General features: G+C 44.5%; 1 protein-coding gene across 3 annotated transcripts; it reads right to left on the bottom strand.

The window, feature by feature from the left end:
- Positions 1-14,051: 14,051 nt before the first annotated feature.
- Positions 14,052-19,280, bottom strand: LOC123092901 (uncharacterized). Of its 3 annotated transcripts, XM_044514757.1 has the most exons (13): positions 19,096-19,280; positions 18,875-19,021; positions 18,639-18,767; positions 18,441-18,559; positions 18,089-18,172; positions 17,484-17,600; positions 16,884-17,327; positions 16,378-16,775; positions 16,172-16,271; positions 16,038-16,094; positions 15,856-15,942; positions 15,615-15,743; positions 14,052-15,535 (listed from the first exon to the last, which is right to left on the bottom strand). In XM_044514757.1, the coding sequence occupies exons 4-13, from the start codon at positions 18,498-18,500 to the stop codon at positions 15,185-15,187; spliced, it is 1,827 nt and encodes a 608-aa protein (XP_044370692.1). In that variant the 5' UTR covers positions 18,501-18,559; positions 18,639-18,767; positions 18,875-19,021; positions 19,096-19,280; the 3' UTR covers positions 14,052-15,184. The 3 variants fall into 3 exon arrangements, with proteins under 3 accessions (XP_044370692.1, XP_044370691.1, XP_044370690.1); XM_044514756.1 differs by having other exon boundaries at positions 18,639-18,774; positions 18,875-19,280; XM_044514755.1 differs by having other exon boundaries at positions 18,875-19,280.
- Between the last annotated feature and the right edge of the window lie 324 nt (positions 19,281-19,604).

The raw sequence follows: 19,604 nt of genomic DNA, 5'->3' as shown, positions 1-19,604 counted from the left end.
TTCCTTCTCTCCTACTCCTACTACATGGAAGGTCTCCTAGTTGGACTAGGAAAGGAGGGAGTCCTACTCCCGGTGGGAGTAGGACTTCTCCTTGGCGCGCCCCTTCTAGGCCGGCCGCCCCCTCCCCCCTTGCTCCTTTATATATGGGGGCAGGGGGGCACCTCTAGGGACAACACAAGTTGATCTACGGATCGTTCCTTAGCCGTGTGTAGTGCCCCCCTCCGCCATATTCCACCTCGGTTGTATCGTCGCGGAGTTTAGGCGAAGCCCTGCGCCGGTAGAACATCATCATCGTCACCACGCCGTCGTGCTGACGGAACTCATCCCCGACGCTTTGCTAGATTGGAGCCCGGGGAACGTCATCGAGCTGGACGTGTGCTGAACACAGAGGTGTCGTACGTTCGGTGCTTGGATCGGTCGGATCGTGAAGACGTACGACTACATCAACCGCGTTGTCATAACGCTTCCGCTTAACGGTCTACGAGGGTACGTAGACAACACTCTCCCCTCTCGTTGCTATGCCATCACCATGATCTTGCGTGTGCGTAGGAATTTTTTTGAAATTACTACGTTCCCCAACAGTGGTATCAGAGCCTAGGTTTTATGCGTTGATGTTATATGCACGAGTAGAACACAAGTGAGTTGAGGGCGATACAAGTCATACTGCTTACCAGCATGTCATACTTTGGTTCGGCGGTATTGTTGGATGAAGCGGCCCGGACCGACATTACGCGTATGCTTACGCGAGACTGGTTTTACCGCCGTGCTTTGCACACAAGTGACTAGCGGGTGTCTGTTTCTCCAACTTTAGTTGAACCGAGTGTGGCTACGCCCGGTCCTTGCGAAGGTTAAAACAACACTAACTTGACGAACTATCGTTGTGGTTTTGATGCGTAGGTAAGAACGGTTCTTGCTAAGCCCGTAGCAGCCACGTAAAATTTGCAACAACAAAGTAGAGGACGTCTAACTTGTTTTTGCAGGGCATGTTGTGATGCGATATGGTCAAGACGTGATGAGATATAAGTTGTTGTATGAGATGATCATGTTTTGTTGAAGTTATCGGCAACTGGCAGAAGCCCTATGGTTGTCTCTTTGTTGCATAGGATGCAAGTGCCAAATAATGAAGGAAATATGCCCTAGAGGCAATAATAAAGTTATTATTTATTTCCTTATAATCATGATAAATGTTTATTATTCATGCTAGAATTGTATTAACCGGAAACATAATACATGTGTGAATACATAGACAAACAAAGTGTCACTAGTACGCCTCTACTTGACTAGCTCATTAATCAAAGATGGTTATGTTTCCTAACCATGAACAATGAGTTGATTGATTAACGAGGTCACATCATTAGTAGAATGATCTGATTGACATGACCCATTCCATTAGCTTAGCACCCGATCGTTTAGTATGTTGCTATTGCTTTCTTCATGACTTATACATGTTCCTATGACTATGAGATTATGCAACTCCCGTTTGCCGGAGGAACACTTTGGGTGCTACCAAACGTCACAACGTAACTGGGTGATTATAAAGGAGCATTAGAGGTGTCTCCAATGGTCGATGTTGGGTTGGCGTATTTCGAGATTAGGATTTGTCACTCCGATTGTCGGAGAGGTATCTCTGGGCCCTCTCGGTAATACACATCACATAAGCCTTGCAAGCATTACAACTAATATGTTAGTTGTGAGATGATGTATTACGGAACGAGTAAAGAGACTTGCCGGTAACGAGATTGAACTAGGTATTGGATACCGACGATCGAATCTCGGGCAAGTAACATACCGATGACAAAGGGAACAACGTATGTTGTTATGCGGTCTGACCGATAAAGATCTTCGTAGAATATGTAGGAGCCAATATGGGCATCCAGGTCCCGCTATTGGTTATTGACCAGAGACGTGTCTCGGTCATGTCTACATTGTTCTCGAACCCGTAGGGTCCGCACGCTTAAGGTTACGATGACAGTTATATTATGAGTTTACATGTTTTGATGTACCGAAGGAGTTCGGAGTCCCGGATGAGATCGGGGACATGACGAGGAGTCTCGAAATGGTCGAGACGTAAAGATTCATATATTGGATGATATGGTTAGGCCAAGGGGTCAATCCCATGAGGCTTTAGGTCGGTGCAAAAGGAGTTTTGCGGAGGCCAGGGGGCCAAACGCCGGAGACCCTGGCGTCTGGCCCTGGGCCAGATGCCGAGGCCCATGGCGTCTGGGCCAGACGCCAAGGATTGTGGCGTTTGGTCCTGGAGTCCGAGTGGGACTCTTGCCTTTCGGGCAAAACCGACTTTGAGGAGGCTTTTGCTCCAAGTTTCGACCCCGGGGCTCAACATATAAATAGAGGGGCAGGGCTAGCACCAAAGACAACAACAAGTTGATCCACGTGATCTATTCCTTAGCCGTGTGCGGTGCCCCCAGCCACCATATTCCTCGATAATACTGTAGCGGAGTTTAGGCGAAGCCCTGCTGCTGTAGTACATCAAGATCGTCACCACGCCGTCGTGCTGACGGAACTCATCCCCGACACTTTGCTGGATCGGAGTCCGGGGATCGTCATCGAGCTGAACGTGTGCTCGAACTCGGAGGTGCCGTAGTTTCGGTGCTTGATCGGTTGGATCGAGAAGACGTACGACTACTTCCTCTACGTCGTGTCACCGCTTCCGCAGTCGGTCTGCGTTGGGTACGTAGACAATACTCTCCCCTCGTTGCTATGCATCACATGATCTTGCGTGTGCGTAGGAAATTTTTTGAAATTACTATGAAACCCAACAAATAATTGCTTTACTTTATCGCTATGCGATAGCAATAGTTGCAAGAGCAATAGTTGGCGAGACGACCATGTAACGACACATTGATATAGATCAAGATGATGAAGATCATGGTGTCGTGCCGGTAACGATAGAGATCATGACAGTACTTTGGAGATGGAGATCAAAGGCGCAAGATGATCATGGCCATATCATGTCACATATTTTGATTGCATATGATGTTTATCTGTTATACATCTTATTCTGTTTTGTTTGACGGTAGCATTTTAAGATGATCTCTCACTAATTATCAAGAAGTGTTCTCCCTGAGTATGCACCATTGCGAAAGTTCTTCGTGCTGAGACACCACGTGATGATCGGATGTGATAGGCTCTACGTTCAAATACAACGGGTGCAAAACAGTTGCACACGCGGAATACTCGGGTTAAACTTGACGAGCCTAGCATATACAGATATGGCCTCGAAACACGGAGACCGAAAGGTCGAGCGTGAATCATATAGTAGATATGATCAACATAATGATGTTCACCATTGAAACTACTCCATCTCACGTGATGATCGGACATGGTTTAGTTGATTTGGATCACGTGATCACTTAGATGACTAGAGAGATGTCTGTCTAAGTGGGAGTTCTTAAGTAATATGATTAATTGAACTTAAATTTATCATGAACTTAGTCCAGGTAGTATTTTGCAAATTATGTTGTAGATCAATAGCTCGCGTTGTTGCTTTCATATGTTTATTTTGATATGTTCCTAGAGAAAATTGTGTTAAAAAATGTTAGTAGCAATGATGCGGATTGGATCCGTGATCTGAGGTTTACCCTCATTGCTGCGTAGAAGAATTATGTCCTTGATGCACCGCTAGGTGACAAACCTATTGCAGGAGCAGATGCAGACGTTATGAACGTTTGGCTAGCTCAATATGATGACTACTTGATAGTTTAGTGCACCATGCTTAACGGCTTAGAATCGGGACTTCAAAGACGTTTTGAACATCATGGACCATATGAGATGTTCCAGGAGTTGAAGTTAATATTTCAAGCAAATACCCGAGTTGAGAGATATGAAGTCTCCAACAAGTTCTATGGCTAAAAGATGGAGGAGAATCGCTCAACTAGTGAGCATGTGCTCAGATTGTCTGGGTACTTCAATCGCTTGAATCAAGTGGGAGTTAAATCTTTCAGATAAGATAGTGATTGACAAAATTCTCTAGTCACCATCACTAAGTTACTAGAACTTCATGATGAACTATAGTATGCAAGGGATGACGAAAACAATTCCCAAGCTCTTCGCGATGCAAAAATCGGCGAAGGTAGAAATCAAAGAAAAACATCAAAGTGTTGATGGTGGACAAGATCACTAGTTTCAAGGAAAAGGGCAAAGGGAAGAAGGGGAACTTCAAGAAGAACAGCAAGCAAGTTGCTGCTCAAGTGAAGAAGCCCAAGTCTGGACCTAAGCCTAAGACTAAGTGATTCTACTGCAAAGGTACTGGTCACTGGAAGTGGAACTACCCCAAATATTTGGTGGATAAGAAGGATGGCAAAGTGAACAAGGGTATATTTGATATACAGGTTATTGATGTGTGCCTTACTAATGTTTATAGTAGCCCCTGAGTATTTGATACTTGTTCAGTTGCTAAGATTAGTAACTCGAAACAGGAGTTATATAAACAGAGACTGGTTGAAGGGGAAGTGACGATGAGTGTTGGAAGTGGTTCCAAGATTGATATGATCATCATCGCACACTCCCTATACTTTCGGGATTAGTATTGAACCTAAATAAATGTTATTTGGCGTTTGCGTTGAGCATGAATATGATTTGATCATGTTTATTGCAATACGGTTATTCATTTAAAATCAGAGAATAATTGTTGTTCTGTTTAAATGAATAAAACCTTTGATGATCATACACCCAATGAAAATAGTTTGTTGGATCTTGATCGTAGTGATACACATATTCATAATATTGATGCCAAAAGATGCAAAGTTGATAATGATAGTGCAACTTATTTGTGGCACTGCCGTTTGGGTCATATCGGTGTAAAGCGCATGAAGAAACTTCATAAAGATGGATTTTTGGAATCACTTGGTTATGAATCATTTGATGCTTGCGAACCATGCCTTTTGGGCAAGATGACTAAAACTCCGTTCTCTGGAACAATGGAACGAGCTACTGACTTATTGGAAACAATACATACCGATGTATACGGTCCAATGAGTGTTGATGCTCATGGCGGGTATCGTTATTTTCTGACCTTCACAAGATGAATTGAGCAGATATGAGTATATCTACTTGATGAAACATACGTCTGAAATAATTGAAAGGTTTAAAGAATTTCAGAGTGAAGTGGAAAAATCATCGTAACAAGAAAATAAAGTTTCTACGATCTGATCGCGGAGACGAATATTTGAGTTACGAGTTTGGTCTTCAATTAAAACAATGTGGAATAGTTTCACAGCTCATGCCACCTGAAACACCACAACGTTATGGTGTGTCCGAACGTCGTAACTGCACTTTATTGGATATGGTGCGATCTATGATGTCTCTTATCGGTTTTACCACTATCGTTTTGGGGTTGTGCATTAGAGACAGCTGCATTCACGTTTAAAAAGGGCACCATCTAAATCCATTGAGACGACACTGTATGAACTATGGTTTAGCAGTAAACCTAAGCTGTCGTTTCTTAAAGTTTGGAGTTGCGATGCTTATATGAAAAAGTTTTAACCTGATAAGCTCGAACCCAAATCGGAGAAGTGCGTCTTCATAGAATACCCAAAGGAAACTGTTGGGTACTCCTTCTATCACAAATCCAAAGGCAAAACATTCATTGCTAAGAGTGGATCCTTTCTAGAGAAGGAGTTTCTCTCGAAAGAAGTGAGTGGGAGGAAAATAGAACTTGATGAGGTAACTGTACCTGCTCCCTTATTTGAAACTAGTTCATCACAGAAATCTGTTCCTGTGACTACTACACCAATTAGTGAGGAAGTTAATGATGATGATCATGAAACTTCAGATTAAGTTACTACAGAACCTCGTAGGTCTTCCAGAGTAAGATCCGCACCAGAGTGGTACGGTAATCCTGTTCTGGAAGTTATGTTACTAGACCATGACAAACCTACGAACTATGAAGAAGCGATGGTGAGCCCAGATTCCGCAAAATGGCTTGAGGCCATGAGATCTGAGATAAGATCCATGTATGAAAACAAAGTATGGACTTTGATTGACTTGCCCAATGACCGGCGAGACATTGAGATTAAATGGATCTTCAAGAGGAATACAGACGCTGATAGTGTTACTATCTACAAAGCTAGAATTGTCGCAAAAGATTTTCGACAAGTTCAAGGTGTTGACTACGATGAGAGTTTTCACTCGTATCTATGCTTAAGTCTGTCTGAATCATGTTAGCAATTGCCACATTTTATGAAATCTGGCAAATGGATGTCAAAACTGCATTCCTTAATGGGTTTTTTAAAGAAGAGTTGTATATGATGCAACCAGAAGGTTTTGTCGATCCGAAAGGTGCTAACAAAATGTGCAAGCTCCAGCGATCCATCAATGGACTGGTGCAAGCATCTCGGAGTTGGAATATACGCTTTGATAAGTTGATCAAAGCATATAGTTTTAATACAGACTTGCGGTGAAGCCTGTATTTATAAAAAGTGAGTGGGAGCACTACAGCATTCTGATAAGTATATGTGAATGACATATTGTTGATCGGAAATAATGTAGAATTTTTCTGGAAAGCATAAAGGTGTGTTTGAAAGGAGTTTTTCAAAGAAAGACCTTGGTGAAGCTGCTTACACATTGAGCATCAAGATCTATAGAGATAGATCAAGACGCTTGATAAGATTTTTCAATGAGTACATACCTTGACAAGTTTTTGAAGTAGTTCAAAATGGAACAGTCAAAGAAAGAGTTTTTGCCTGTGTTGCAAGGTGTGAAGTTGAGTAAGACTCAAAACCCGACCATGGCAGAAAATAGAAAAGAATGAACAGTCATTCCCTATGCCTCAGTCATAGGTTCTATAAAGTATGCTATGCTCTGTACTAGACCTATTGTATACCTTGCTCTGAGGTTGGCAAAGGAATACAATTTTGATCTAAAAGTAGATCACTAGAACAGCGGTCAAGAATATCCTTAGTGAGGACTAAGGAGATGTTTCTCAATTATGGAGGTGATAAAAGAGCCAGTCGTAAAAAGTTACAATGATGCAAGCTTTTACACCAATCCAGATGACTCTAAGTCTCAATCTGGATACATATTAAAAGTGGGAGCAATTAGCTAGAGTAGCTCCGTGCAGAGCATTGTGGACATAGAATATTTGCAAAATACATACGGCTCTGAATGTGACAGACCCGTTGACTAAACTTCTCTCATGAGCAAAACATGATCATACCTTAGTACTCTTTCGGTGTTAATCACATAGCCATGTGAACTAGATTATTGACTCTAGTAAACCCTTTGGGCATTGATCACATGACGATGTGAACTATGGGTATTAATCACATACAGATGTGAATATTGGTGTTAAATCACATGGTGATGTGAACTAGATTATTGACTCTAGTGCAAGTGGGAGACTGAAGGAAATATGCCCTAGAGGCAATAATAAAGTTATTATTTATTTCCTTATTTCATGATAAATGTTTATTATTCATGCTAGAATTGTATTAACCGGAAACATAATACATGTGTGAATACATAGACAAACATAGTGTCACTAGTATGCCTCTACTTTACTAGCTCGTGAATCAAAGATGGTTAAGTTTCCTAGCCATGGACAAAAGAGTTGTCATTTGATTAACGGGATCACATCATTAGGAGAATGATGTGATTGACTTGACCCATTCTGTTAGCTTAGCACACGATCGTTTAGTATGTTGCTACTGCTTTCTTCATGACTTATACATGTTCCTGTGACTATGAGATTATGCAACTCCCGTTTACCAGAGGAACACTTTGTGTGCTACCAAACGTCACAACGTAACTGGGTGATTATAAAGGTGCTCTACAGGTGTCTCCGAAGGTACATGTTGGGTTGGCATATTTCGAGATTAGGTTTTGTCACTCCGATTATCGGAGAGGTATCTCTGGGCCCTCTCGGTAATACACATCACTTAAGCCTTGCAAGCATTGCAACTAATGAGTTAGTTGTGGGATGATGTATTACGGAACGAGTAAAGAGACTTGCCGGTAACGAGATTGAACTAGGTATTGGATACCGACGATCGAATCTCGGGCAAGTAACATACCGATGACAAAGGGAACAACGTATGTTGTTATGCGGTTTGACCGAAAGATCTTCGTAGAATATGTAGGAACCAATATGGGCATCCAGGTTCCGCTATTGGTTATTAACCGAGAATAGTTCTAGGTCATGTCTACATAGTTCTCGAACCCGTAGGGTCCGCACGCTTAACGTTACGATGACAGTTATATTATGAGTTTATGAGTTTTGATGTACCGAAGGAGTTCGGAGTCCCGGATGAGATCGGGGACATGACGAGGAGTCTCGAAATGGTCGAGACATAAAGATCGATATATTGGACGACTATATTCGGAGTTCGGAAAGATTCCGAGTGATTCGGGTATTTTTCGGAGTACCGGAGAGTTACGGGAATTCGCCAGGAGAAGTATTGGGCCTTATTGGGCCATACGGGAAAGAGAGAGGGGCTGCCTAGGGCAGGCCGCGCGCCCCCCAAGGCCTAGTCCGAATTGGACTAGGGTGGGGCCGCACCCCCTCCTTCCTTCCCTTCTCTCTTCCCTTTCCTTCTCTCCTACTCCTACTACATGGAAGGTCTCCTAGTTGGACTAGGAAAGGAGGGAGTCCTACTCCCGGTGGGAGTAGTACTTCTCCTTGGCGCGTCCCTTCTAGGCCGGCCGCCCCCTCCCCCCTTGCTCCTTTATATACGGGGGCAGGGGGGCACCTCTAGGGACAACACAAGTTGATCTACGGATCGTTCCTTAGCCATGTGCGGTGCCCCCCTCCACCATATTCCATCTCGGTTGTATCGTCGTGGAGTTTAGGCGAAGCCCTGCGCCGGTAGAACATCATCATCGTCACCACGCCGTCGTGCTGACGGAACTCATCCCCGACGCTTTACTGGATTGGAGCCCGGGGAACGTCATCGAGCTGGACGTGTGCTGAACACGGAGGTGCCGTACGTTCGATGCTTGGATCGGTCGGCTCGTGAAGACGTACGACTACATCAACCGCGTTGTCATAACGCTTCCGCTTAACGGTCTACGAGGGTACGTAGACAACACTCTCCCCTCTCGTTGCTATGTCATCACCATGATCTTGCGTGTGCGTAGGAATTTTTTTGAAATTACTACGTTCCCCAACAGTTTCCTCATACGTTGGGCGCTGAGATGCGTGCCACGCCATCCTTCGAGCGGGTCCAACCAAAACGCTTCGCTGTGTAATTGTGTAACCGGCCCGCTGATTGCGTATTGTTTCCAGTTCGAGCCCTTCGCACTTTTCGCTTGTCTCTGTTATTCCTCGATGACGACCATGGCTGGCGGCCGTGGATGGTGATCGACGTGATCGCAGATACGAGAGTCGGTCGTTCCCGAGGGATTTTGCGAGGCGGCGACAAGATCATCGTCTGTCGCTAAAGGGCGCCGATGTCGCCTGTAGAACGACACAGCGGCGGCCATGTGCCCACGTACGGTAAGATTCAACCACCCATCATATTCTCTAGCATTTGCTTCGTAAGTGCTAGTTGTATTATGACCATGTCGATCGTTTTCGCCAGATATGTTATTATAGTACAATTAGGAACTTTCAGCACAATTTTAGTTATGGTGTAGGCAGATTCTTAGGGTTCTTTGTCGGATGCTAAAATTGGTGTTTTCCTTTTCGTTTTACAGAAGAAGGCACTGATTTCTACACCATTGAGTTCATCCATGGAGGCGTTTTCATTGGCACTGGATACAATAGGTCTTATATGAATGGTCGCAAGGTCTGCTATGACTACTGTGATGCCAGTGTCGCCTGCATTGATATGTTGTATGAATTAATAGAGGTACTGGGTTATGAGACTGCAGGAAGAATAGACATATTGATGCTGCTGCCCGGAATGCAAATAAATGAGGATGGACTGAAATTAATATCCAGGAACAATGATATGAACTGCATTATGAAGTTTGTTAGGGAGGGGCACAAATACCTTATGTTCTATCTAGATCATGATGGCTCTTAGGTGGAGGAGGATTGGGATAATGGTGTATCAATCATGTGCACACCTCCTCCAGTGATCAGTCCACGAAGACCAAAACAATTGACAATACTTTAGAGCAAAGCATTGTTGTCGTTCAGGAAAACACTTCTGACATGATGTATGCATGTGAGAGCAATGTACAAGGATCAAGCAGGAGTACAAGAAGAGGAATAGTAGAGGGGGAGGTTGAATTAAGCAGTGAATCAGATTCAGATGATTCGGATTATGACCCGGAGCTGGTTGACAGTGATTATGGCCTGGAGGATGGTGATGATGATTTGGTGAATGATGAAGTTGAAGATGCTGATGGAAATGATGAGAAGAAAGGAAGGACGAAAGGGAAGAAGCTAGAAGAAGAGCCCAATTCTGAAGATGATAGTCTTGAATTGCCAGATTCAGATGACGAAGAAATGAAGTTCAACTTCAAACATTTCACTGAAGAGGATTTGAATGAGCCCAAGTTTCATCTGGGGCGGGTTTTCTCATCTGTTGCACTGGTCAGGCAGGCAGTTAGGGAGTATAGTTGCAAGGAGAGACTGCAAATCACATTTCCCAAAAATGACAAAACAAGGATTGGAGCAAAGTGCAATGATGGATGCCCATGGTATTTATATGCTTCTTATGACAATAGAACAAAGGGCATAATGGTTAAACATTTAAAGATGAACACACATGCAGTAAGAAGTGGCATGTTAGAGCTTTCACTGCCAAGTACATAGCTAGCAAATATGTTGACAAGATAAGAGCAGATGAGAAGATTTCTCTGAAGGGTTTAGGGTCGATGGTGCAGCAAGAGTGGAACATGAAGGTTCACAGGCAAAAGCTTTGGAGAGCAAGGAAAATAGCATTCAACATTATCTATGGAGATGACATAAAACAATACAAAATGTTGTGGGATTATGCAGCAGAGTTAAGGAGATCAAATCCTGGCAGCTCATTCTTTTTGGAAGTTGCTGATGATGGCCAGTTCCAGAAGTGTTATTTCTCATTTGATGCATGCAAGAGGGGTTTCTTTTAGCTTGCAGGCCTGTTATTTTCTTAGATGGATGTCACTTGAAAACACAATTTGGAGGCATTATGTTGACTGCAATAGGAATGGATCCTAACGACTGTATCTATCACGTGGCCTTCGCTATTGTGGAAATTGAGAACACAAAATCTTGGAGATGGTTCTTGAGTATTCTAAAAGAAGACCTTGGCATTGTCAACACCTCACGTTGGACGGTCATGTCTGACAAGCAGAAGGTAAGTAGTTGTGTTAATAATGCTTATGAATGTTTTTTTATATATGACAATGATTATGAACATTTGTTCTTTTATATGACACTACCTACATGGTTTAATTGAGGTTGTTAGAGAACATTTCAGCGATTCCGAGCATAGGTATTGTGTGAGACACATATGGCAGAATTTCACTAAAACTTCTAAAGGAGAAATATTGAAAAACCAATTATGGAGATGTGCTAGAAGTGCAAATCATGGTCAGTGGAGAGAGAACATGGATAGAATGCTAGTTCTTAATAAAGATGCTCATGATTGGTTAGAGGAATTAGACCCTAAAACATGGGTGACGGGATTTCAAAGTGATTTCCTCAAGTGTGATGTGTTATTGAACAATAATTGTGAAGTGTTCAATAAATATATTTTAGAAGCAAGAGAACTCCCTCTTTTGAGCATGATTCAGAGGGTTAAAGGGCAATTGATGGGCCGAATCTATGGTAAGAAGCTGGAGTCAGAAACTTGGCCTGGAACCATATGTCCTAAAATCAGGAAAAGATTGCAAAGGCATATTGATGCTGCAAACACTTGCCATGCAGATCCTGCTGGTCTGGGTGAAGTGCAAGACAGAAATAGGCAGTTCAGTGTGGACATCAGGTTGAGGAAATGCAGTTGCAGACGGTGGGATTTAACTGGAATTCCTTGTTGTCATGGAGCGGCAGCTCTGAGACATGAACAATTCCACCGGAATCAATGGTCCACCAATGTTACTCTATTGAGACTTACCGCAAGGCCTATGAGCACATAATATTGACATGTAAAGACGCAAGTGAGTGGCAGAAAATGTATGGAAGAGAAGTGCTTCCTCCCAAAATTAAAACAAAGAAAGGCAGGAGGAGAAAGAATAGAAGGCAACAACCTGAAGAGAAAGAGGGTAGGGCAGGGAGGAAAGTTGGCAGAGGTGGAGCTATTATGCATTGCAGTTATTGTGGACTTGCAGGATATAACATAGGTGGATGCAACGATTTTAAATTGGGGTTGAAACCGAAGAGGAAATTAGCAAAGAAGAAAGTAAGGGCAGAGCCTGATATTTCCTCCTCAGATGAAGAATATGTGGCCATGGCACAGGTAATTTACATGAGCAAAACATTTTTCTATTTATGTGAATTTCTGTACATGAGCAAAAGATTTACCTATTTATTCAAATGTGCATGAGTAGGAGGAGAACATGCAAACTATGGGTTTTTCTCAGCAAGAAGCACCTAATTATGAGGTTGAGGTCATTAGTACCTTACTGGAAGAGGTACAATTACTTTCACATTGTCATGCACATATTGTTTCATTCTTCCTTACTGCCATGTCATGCACTTGCTATTTCATTTTTTCACTCCCATGTAACGAAAATCGCATTTGTTTTTCTGTTAGAGTGTTGCAAGCCAGACCATGGATCCACCTGACGCGGGACCTTTACCATTATCTTCATTTATTGAAGAAAATGTCCCAAGCCACCCCCTTGTGCAGCCAACAACTGTAACAAAAGAGGGCAATGTTCATAGAAAAAGAGAGGTTCTAGCTCTGGCAAAAATAAAAGCAGCAACTGAAAAAAGAGAGGTTGCAGACAAAGCAAAGTTTGAAGCAGCTATGGCCAAGATAAGAGAAGAAGAGCAAAAGATTTTGCAAGCTGCAGAGAAAAGGAGAGAAGTGGCTGCAGCAAAAAAGCTAGAGCTAGAGGAGAATAAGAAAGCTATATTGAGAGAGAAATAGTTGGCAGCCGAAGAAAAAAGAAAACAAATTGAAGAAAGGAAAAGAATAAAATTAGCTGCACAACAGGAGAAAAAAGCACTTGCAGATGCCAAAAGGAATGCACTGTAAGCTAGAAAGAAAGAAGCAGAGGAAGCAAAAACTAAGAGGGCTGCATAAAAGAAGAGAATTGCCGACGAGAAGAGACAACAAACTGAAGCTGCTCTAAGAGAAGAAGAAATGGAATTTTTAATGTTCCAGGCAGACGAGCAAGAAAGGATAAGAGGTTTTCATGAGAGAGAGGATCACTCAAGGCAGCAGGCCTGGGAGGGTCAAGTTCAAATGCAAGGCACATCCATCGTACAAAATTGGGGAGAGAGAAATCAACATGTAGAAGAATGGAACAATAGACAAGCTGAGGAGACAAATCGACAAGCCATGCATGACACATCAGCATGCCAGGGAAAGGAAAGCACTTTGAAGCAAACACATCAGCCAAAAAGACCATATTTCAGTCAGCTAAGAACTGGTTTTAAGAAACCAAGGAAAACAAGCATGTTTGATGTATTTAGGGAGGAGAGATGAGCATGTGAAATGATGTGTGGTGTCTTTTCTTAACTAGTTGCACTATCTTTTATTTGCTTCCATGCATGTATGGTATATGGTCATGTGATGAACCTTAAGTTTACAAAATGATGTCTTCAGTACTGCAAACTATTGTCTTTTTGTCATGTATGCAAAACATGTATGATATGTTCAAGAACATGTTCTGTTCTGTTCTTCTCCAGTGTATCATGTGTCATTACAGCTTGGTCAGTGGTCAAAATTACAAAGCTTGTACTGAACTGATGCTAAATTGGTACAGATCATGAATCGAACTGGTGCTAAATTGGTACATCATTGGTACAGAGCATGTTCTGAAATGGTCTGTGTTGTTCTAGTCAGGCATGCCGATTTCTTATGGTAGTCAATAAAACAAATTGAAAGGTTTGCTCAAAGCAATTGTTGTCTGACTTTTACTTTACATTTGAACTACCAGCATTCATAAGCTACAAAAGATCACTCATAATTTAAAGAAGTTAATCCAGGAAATACCAAACAGACTAACATTGCATACCATTCAGAATATTCATAAGCCTTACATTGCATAGCATTCCGGCTCAAGCTAACATTACATTGCATGACATGCCGGTTCATCAACAGAGCACAGAAAATAAATAGACATTTGCCACCGGCAAACGATCAACTAGTACTAATCTTGAGTGCCACAACAAATATTCTGAATTTTTTATGTACATCAACCACTGATCTTCAGTGTCACAGCAGACCATCAAGTACTAGTTTTGAGAAGGCAACAACTGAATGATCAACTACAGAAATTCTTCAATCACATCAGAGCCGCCGTCGCCCAAAGCACATGCCTGAGACCCTCCAGCACGCCCATTCCCGCAGTGCACGAGGGTCACGCACCCGGTCTCCAGTCCTCGGGCGCCGTGCGTGCTTGCCGCACACAACCTCAAGGCGCTGCTCCTAGCCGTCGGCGCCGTGTGTGCGTGCGGCGGACAACCTCGAGCCGCCGGCGCCGTGTGTGCATGCCGTGCACAACCTCGAGCCGCTGAGCCGTAAGTGCGGCACACAACCTTGCTGAGGGTGAGGGGAGGGCCGACGGCTGCCACCGGCGCCGGAGAAGGACCTCTCGCTCACGCTGCCGCCGCCCATCGAGAGGAGAGGATTTGGGATTAAGGGTTAGGGATTTTTGGGTGGAGGGAAAATTTGGCTATCCCAGGCTCGATCTGATTTAGGCGGTCCGGCTGGACCTGCTCGCGAGGATGACCTGGCGCGTCCGGCGTATAAGAAACGTACACAGGACCGTACGTGTACCCTAATCACGTGTATGGGGACTGTTTTGGAGCGATTCGCGAGTTTCAGGACTGTTTTGGAGCGGGCCGACGAGTTCCAGGACCGCGTGTGTATTTTACTCTACATTTCCGTGCGAGCGCGAGCGCGTATCGACGAATGACATCGCAACAGATATACACGTCGACACGCACGCATGCAGTCCTTGTGCCTTGCTGTATGCCCCGTACCCACCCTTCTCCCTGTACATCCAACAGGATCACGCCCAGAAGATGACTGCAGATCTGAATCTCCCGCTGCATCTCTTGGACTCTTGCACGGAGCAAGCTGCCAAGCACCACGCCATATCATCATCATGGTTCATGGGATCATGCAGCCGAAGGCGTCACCGCCTGCCGCGCCTGCACGCCGGCCGGGGACCCCACCGCTACCAGCTCCCGCGCCAGCGCGTATCTGAAGGCCATGTTGTGGGGCCTCCACTCCACGCGCGCCCTCCCTTGCTGCCGCACCGCCGCCCGGAGGCCCTCCGGGAGGCACGACTCCACCACGCGCAGCAGCTCCTGCGCGGCCAGCCCGGCGTCCCTCGCGTACGACTCCAGCACCTTGGGCAGGATCACCCTGCCGCGCCCCGACCCGCGCACGCCCACGTTGCCCCGGATGAACTCCTCCTTGGCCGCCTCCAGCTGCTGGAACAGCCGCTTCGGGCTGTACAGCCGCACCTGACCACGATCAAGACAAGACGACGCGATCCATCAGTTCCATGCGCTATTGCAGACAAGAAATTATGCGCGCACGTACCACTGGATCCGAGTGGCTTCCGGAGGACAGCGCGAAGTGCACCAGAGGCTCGGGCCGGTCGACGGCGAACCCCTGCAGCTCGTCCTTGTCCCTGGGCTTCCATCTCGGGTACAGGAGCAGCCTGAGCCACTGCAGAATTTGAAAGGGAAGCAGAGCATCTGATGAGAACCATTATTTGCAATGCCAACTAGCAAATGAAAATGGAGTTCAGAAATTGAGAAGAGGGGGTCGAATTCTGGACCTGTCCGGAAGAGTGCACTCGGCAGCACAAGATCTGGTACTCTATCAACTCCGCGTTTACCCTCTGGCCACTGATGATGTAGGATACCTGTGGTGCAAAAATGTTTGCCAGGTTACAATTTTGAGAGGGGAAGAGTAGGTGATGTTTTATCTAAACAGGTTCCCATTCGATGTCGATACGACCTTAGTAAGCAGCATTCTCTTGCTGTTACTCTGCGGGATCCCATATTCAATATGAGCCTGAAAAAATAACCATGTTAGGATTAAGAATATGGTCAGATATATGAGTACAGGCTAAGGAACTATAGTTGCATTACATGCATCATCATGGCATTGTGCACATTGATCCAGAAGGCGAGCTTTTCTTCGTTCTTCATTCCACCGAGATCAACTGTTTCTAGCAGCTGAACAAGTGATCTGCAGAGTGACAACATGACAATCTGTCAAACACAAATAGCTATGTGGATCATTTGCTCAACGTATGGACTGGAGCACATCGATATGGCATGAAAAAAACACTCACTTGTATTTACACAACATGTCTTTCACATCGGCAGACCTCTGGGCCCCCTTGCAGAGAGCAGATACCTCAATTACAGAATCACATTGCTGGCCCAAATCACCCGAACTGAATGAACTGTCCTGCCATGCCTCGATAAAGCTTTCTTTCCTGCATCTGGGGCTCCATATATCACCAGTAAATTTGGAAGAGATCCCACTCGCCGATGAAAAGGACGAGCACGGTGAGGGGAAGAAGGCGCGTTGCACAACGCTGACATCTCTGAGCCTGATGTATATGCCAGCAATGCATTTGATCATGTCCTCGGATATCTTGTTAGGAGTTTGAGGAACATGATCTGCAATCCTGGTACCCAGGATATCTGCTAAGCTTACAATGCTGGAATCCATGCACTTGCCCTCCTGCTCATGAAAGTGATGTTAGTACCAACATTGCAACAGGCCTACAGCAACCAGGATCACTGGTAAACAGGTTACAAACTACGAGACTACTCGGACATTGTTATGTACCTCGACGAACGTTAGAGGCGAAGTATGACATGGTTTAAGAGCTCTAGCGAGATTGTTCGCTGAAGGGGATACTCTAGCCGAGCAGATGGAACGCGGCAGGAGCGAGGAATGGCTGCGCCCGATAGCAGTCTTGCTGTCATTGTGCTGTGAAATGTCAGGTTCAGTATTAAGCGCTGCCGTTGTCGACCTGCGTGCCTGAACCATGCGGCTGGACTGCACCAATCGGTGCTTCTTTGGGGTTGAGAAATCGTACGCCGAAGTTTCAGAGCGTGTGCCTGAAAACGACCTTGTCGATTGCCTGTTTCTTCTCTCCATGTCACAAGCAGAAACCGTGCTGCATAATTGTTGGTCAAAGGCCTGCCGGTAGAGTGTCAGGAGATGCTGCTCCAAGCATATGACTTCTAGCTCCAGTACCGCAATCTCCTTTATGAGCTTCTCAGTAGGCTGACATGACATGAAACATAGATAGTTGCTTTGAATCAAGAATTCAAACATACAGCCCTCCAAAAAAGATGTGCATACAACATTCATGAATACGATGTGTTTTAACTCTGAATTTTCTGATTCTTCCGACATCGCTACATCAGGGGAAAAAAATACCTTTGGAAGGTAACAGTCTTTTGATAAATGGATAGCACAAGGCTTGTGACCTAATGCTTTCTCTAGAGCACGCCGCATGGCAAACTGATCGTTTAGTCGCTTCTCCAGGTGTTGGACCTGCAGAAGTAACACCATCATGAGTATCAGAACCGAATTGAAGTACGACCATATATGTCAACAAACATACAGTCGAACTGATTCTCTGGTCCTATACTGTACTGGTATGACGAGCTTGTGGGCAACAATGTCTACCCTACCCCTTAAATTTCTCAAATTTGGAATTCATTTTTTAGTTTTTTACACAGGGCAACTGAGTAGCTTTTTCATGTAATATTGTACCAAAGATGGACAAGTGATGAACATGAACTGAATCTCAAAATTCAGATAATTGGCATTTTCCTGCAGAAATTCGTATAATTGGCCAAATTAGTCCATGGATATGGCATTCAAGACAAAAAGGACAAGGCATAATCACGAGCAACTAAGAAACAATCAAGTAAGTCGAAAGCAATTAATAAGAGGTCTGACATGGGCCATATACCATTCAAATGTTAGTAGTAAGCCAAAATGAGATTTTTTTGTTGTTGTTGATTTCAATCATTTACCTCTTGTACCAAAGAGCATGGAATCTCAGTGCTGTGCGGCTGCGTTTTACTGGTGCTGTTATAATCCTTCGGTTCGCCGGCATTCTTGCAAAAAGGACAGAAAAAAAACAGAAAATATGAGATATTTGCATAGAAAAGGCATGTAGCAAAAAAAGTAACCAATGCGGTTTTGATCCTCGACAAAACAAACTGGTTCAGAGATGGGAATTTTCTACAGCAAGGAAAAATGATACATAGCGAAAAATATCCCTGGATTGCCTGCTGCAACAATTTGACAGGAAAACTGACTCTGCTTATGCACATTAAGAGAAAAAACAATGGCGCCATTTTACCTCTGCAACTGGCAATTTACCTGTTGATGCTGAGCCTGGCACCTCGGAGAGGGCGAATCTACGCTCTCCATCCTGAGCATTAGCTCTTGCAGAATAAAACCACCGCCGACGCGGAATCGCCAACAAGCGCTTCTTCTACCTAAGAAATGCAGAATCATATCATGAGACCAGTCCAGAATCCAAACAGCATGCTGCAAAAGAAACCACATGGTGCGAACCTCTTGGAGCAGATGCGATTCATTGCTGAGCCACTCCACTGCAGCAGCCAGCAGGTCCGCGCAGCTGAGCTCAAGAATGGCTCCTCTCCTCCGGCCTGATCCCACAGGTGAACCCAGCCAAGCAAAAACCTGAAATCTGCAGCCACATTACACACAGGCCAGAAAAGAAACCCACAGGAAAGAGAGGCGGGTAATGAGAGACGCTCTCCTATAATGGAGAGGGGGAGGAATCTCACCTTACACAAAAATCGTCCACAAGGTGCGGGATTTCTCGGAGTTGTTGCCGAGGAGCTGATCACCTAACCAACGAAACCACTGGACTGGGCTGCCTTCTGAATGTCTTCCTTCTCTTGTCCCGAAGCCGCCGCTGCTTCTCTCGGTGGCTGTGTGCGTGGAGCATGAGGGCGACGGATGAACTTGAGGGAGGTGCGGGTAAGTGCTAGAGCCTAGAGGGTACCTCCACTGCTCCTATATGAGAATCGTACGCCTATTCCGATCGATCCTCTGCTCTGTCCGGCTATTCCGATGCTTTGTTTATGGTGTTGATGTATATTTATGCCTGACCAAAAACTTACCAACTTCACTCCTTTTCTATGCAAGGTTTTTATTACTACTCCACACAACTCTATTAGATAGAGGTGAGGTGAGGGCTCAGGGCGGGCTCCACACAAGTCTATTCTACTCTATCCAGATCTGGAAGCTCTTTATTTATCTATGCCCACATTGCTGATTACTCGCCTTTTTACATCAGATGTTGAGAGCAGAGGGTGATGAGCTACCTGAATCTTCCGTCACCTTAAGCAAATAAAGCTTGGATTAATTGAACAAACAGGACAGTCAGCTCAAGACTTTTGCTCCCGATGAAAAGGACGATGCGGGTACGTATTATATGCAGGTTTTGCCTGAAGGGTGATGATGAGCTGATACGGCAGGGGAGGTAAAAAAACAGCGCAGCCAGTTTAGCAT

The sequence above is a fragment of the Triticum aestivum genome, chromosome 4B (genome assembly GCF_018294505.1).
Source record: "Triticum aestivum cultivar Chinese Spring chromosome 4B, IWGSC CS RefSeq v2.1, whole genome shotgun sequence".
NCBI classification, from domain to species: domain Eukaryota; kingdom Viridiplantae; phylum Streptophyta; class Magnoliopsida; order Poales; family Poaceae; genus Triticum; species Triticum aestivum.
The sequence above is the reverse complement of the archived record's forward strand: the minus strand, read 5'-3'. Positions and strand labels throughout refer to the sequence as shown.

Bases quoted from the DNA above. Each gene is read 5' to 3' on its own strand.
- LOC123092901 (XM_044514756.1), bottom strand. From the start codon at position 18,500: ATGCTCAGGATGGAGAGCGTAGATTCGCCCTCTCCGAGGTGCCAGGCT. The intron at 15,744-15,855 runs GTCCAGAATTCG...CAAATTCTGCAG, and splicing joins GAGTGCACTCTTCCGGACAG to TGGCTCAGGCTGCTCCTGTA. The intron at 15,536-15,614 runs GTACGTGCGCGC...GATCGTGGTCAG, and splicing joins GAAGCCACTCGGATCCAGTG to GTGCGGCTGTACAGCCCGAA.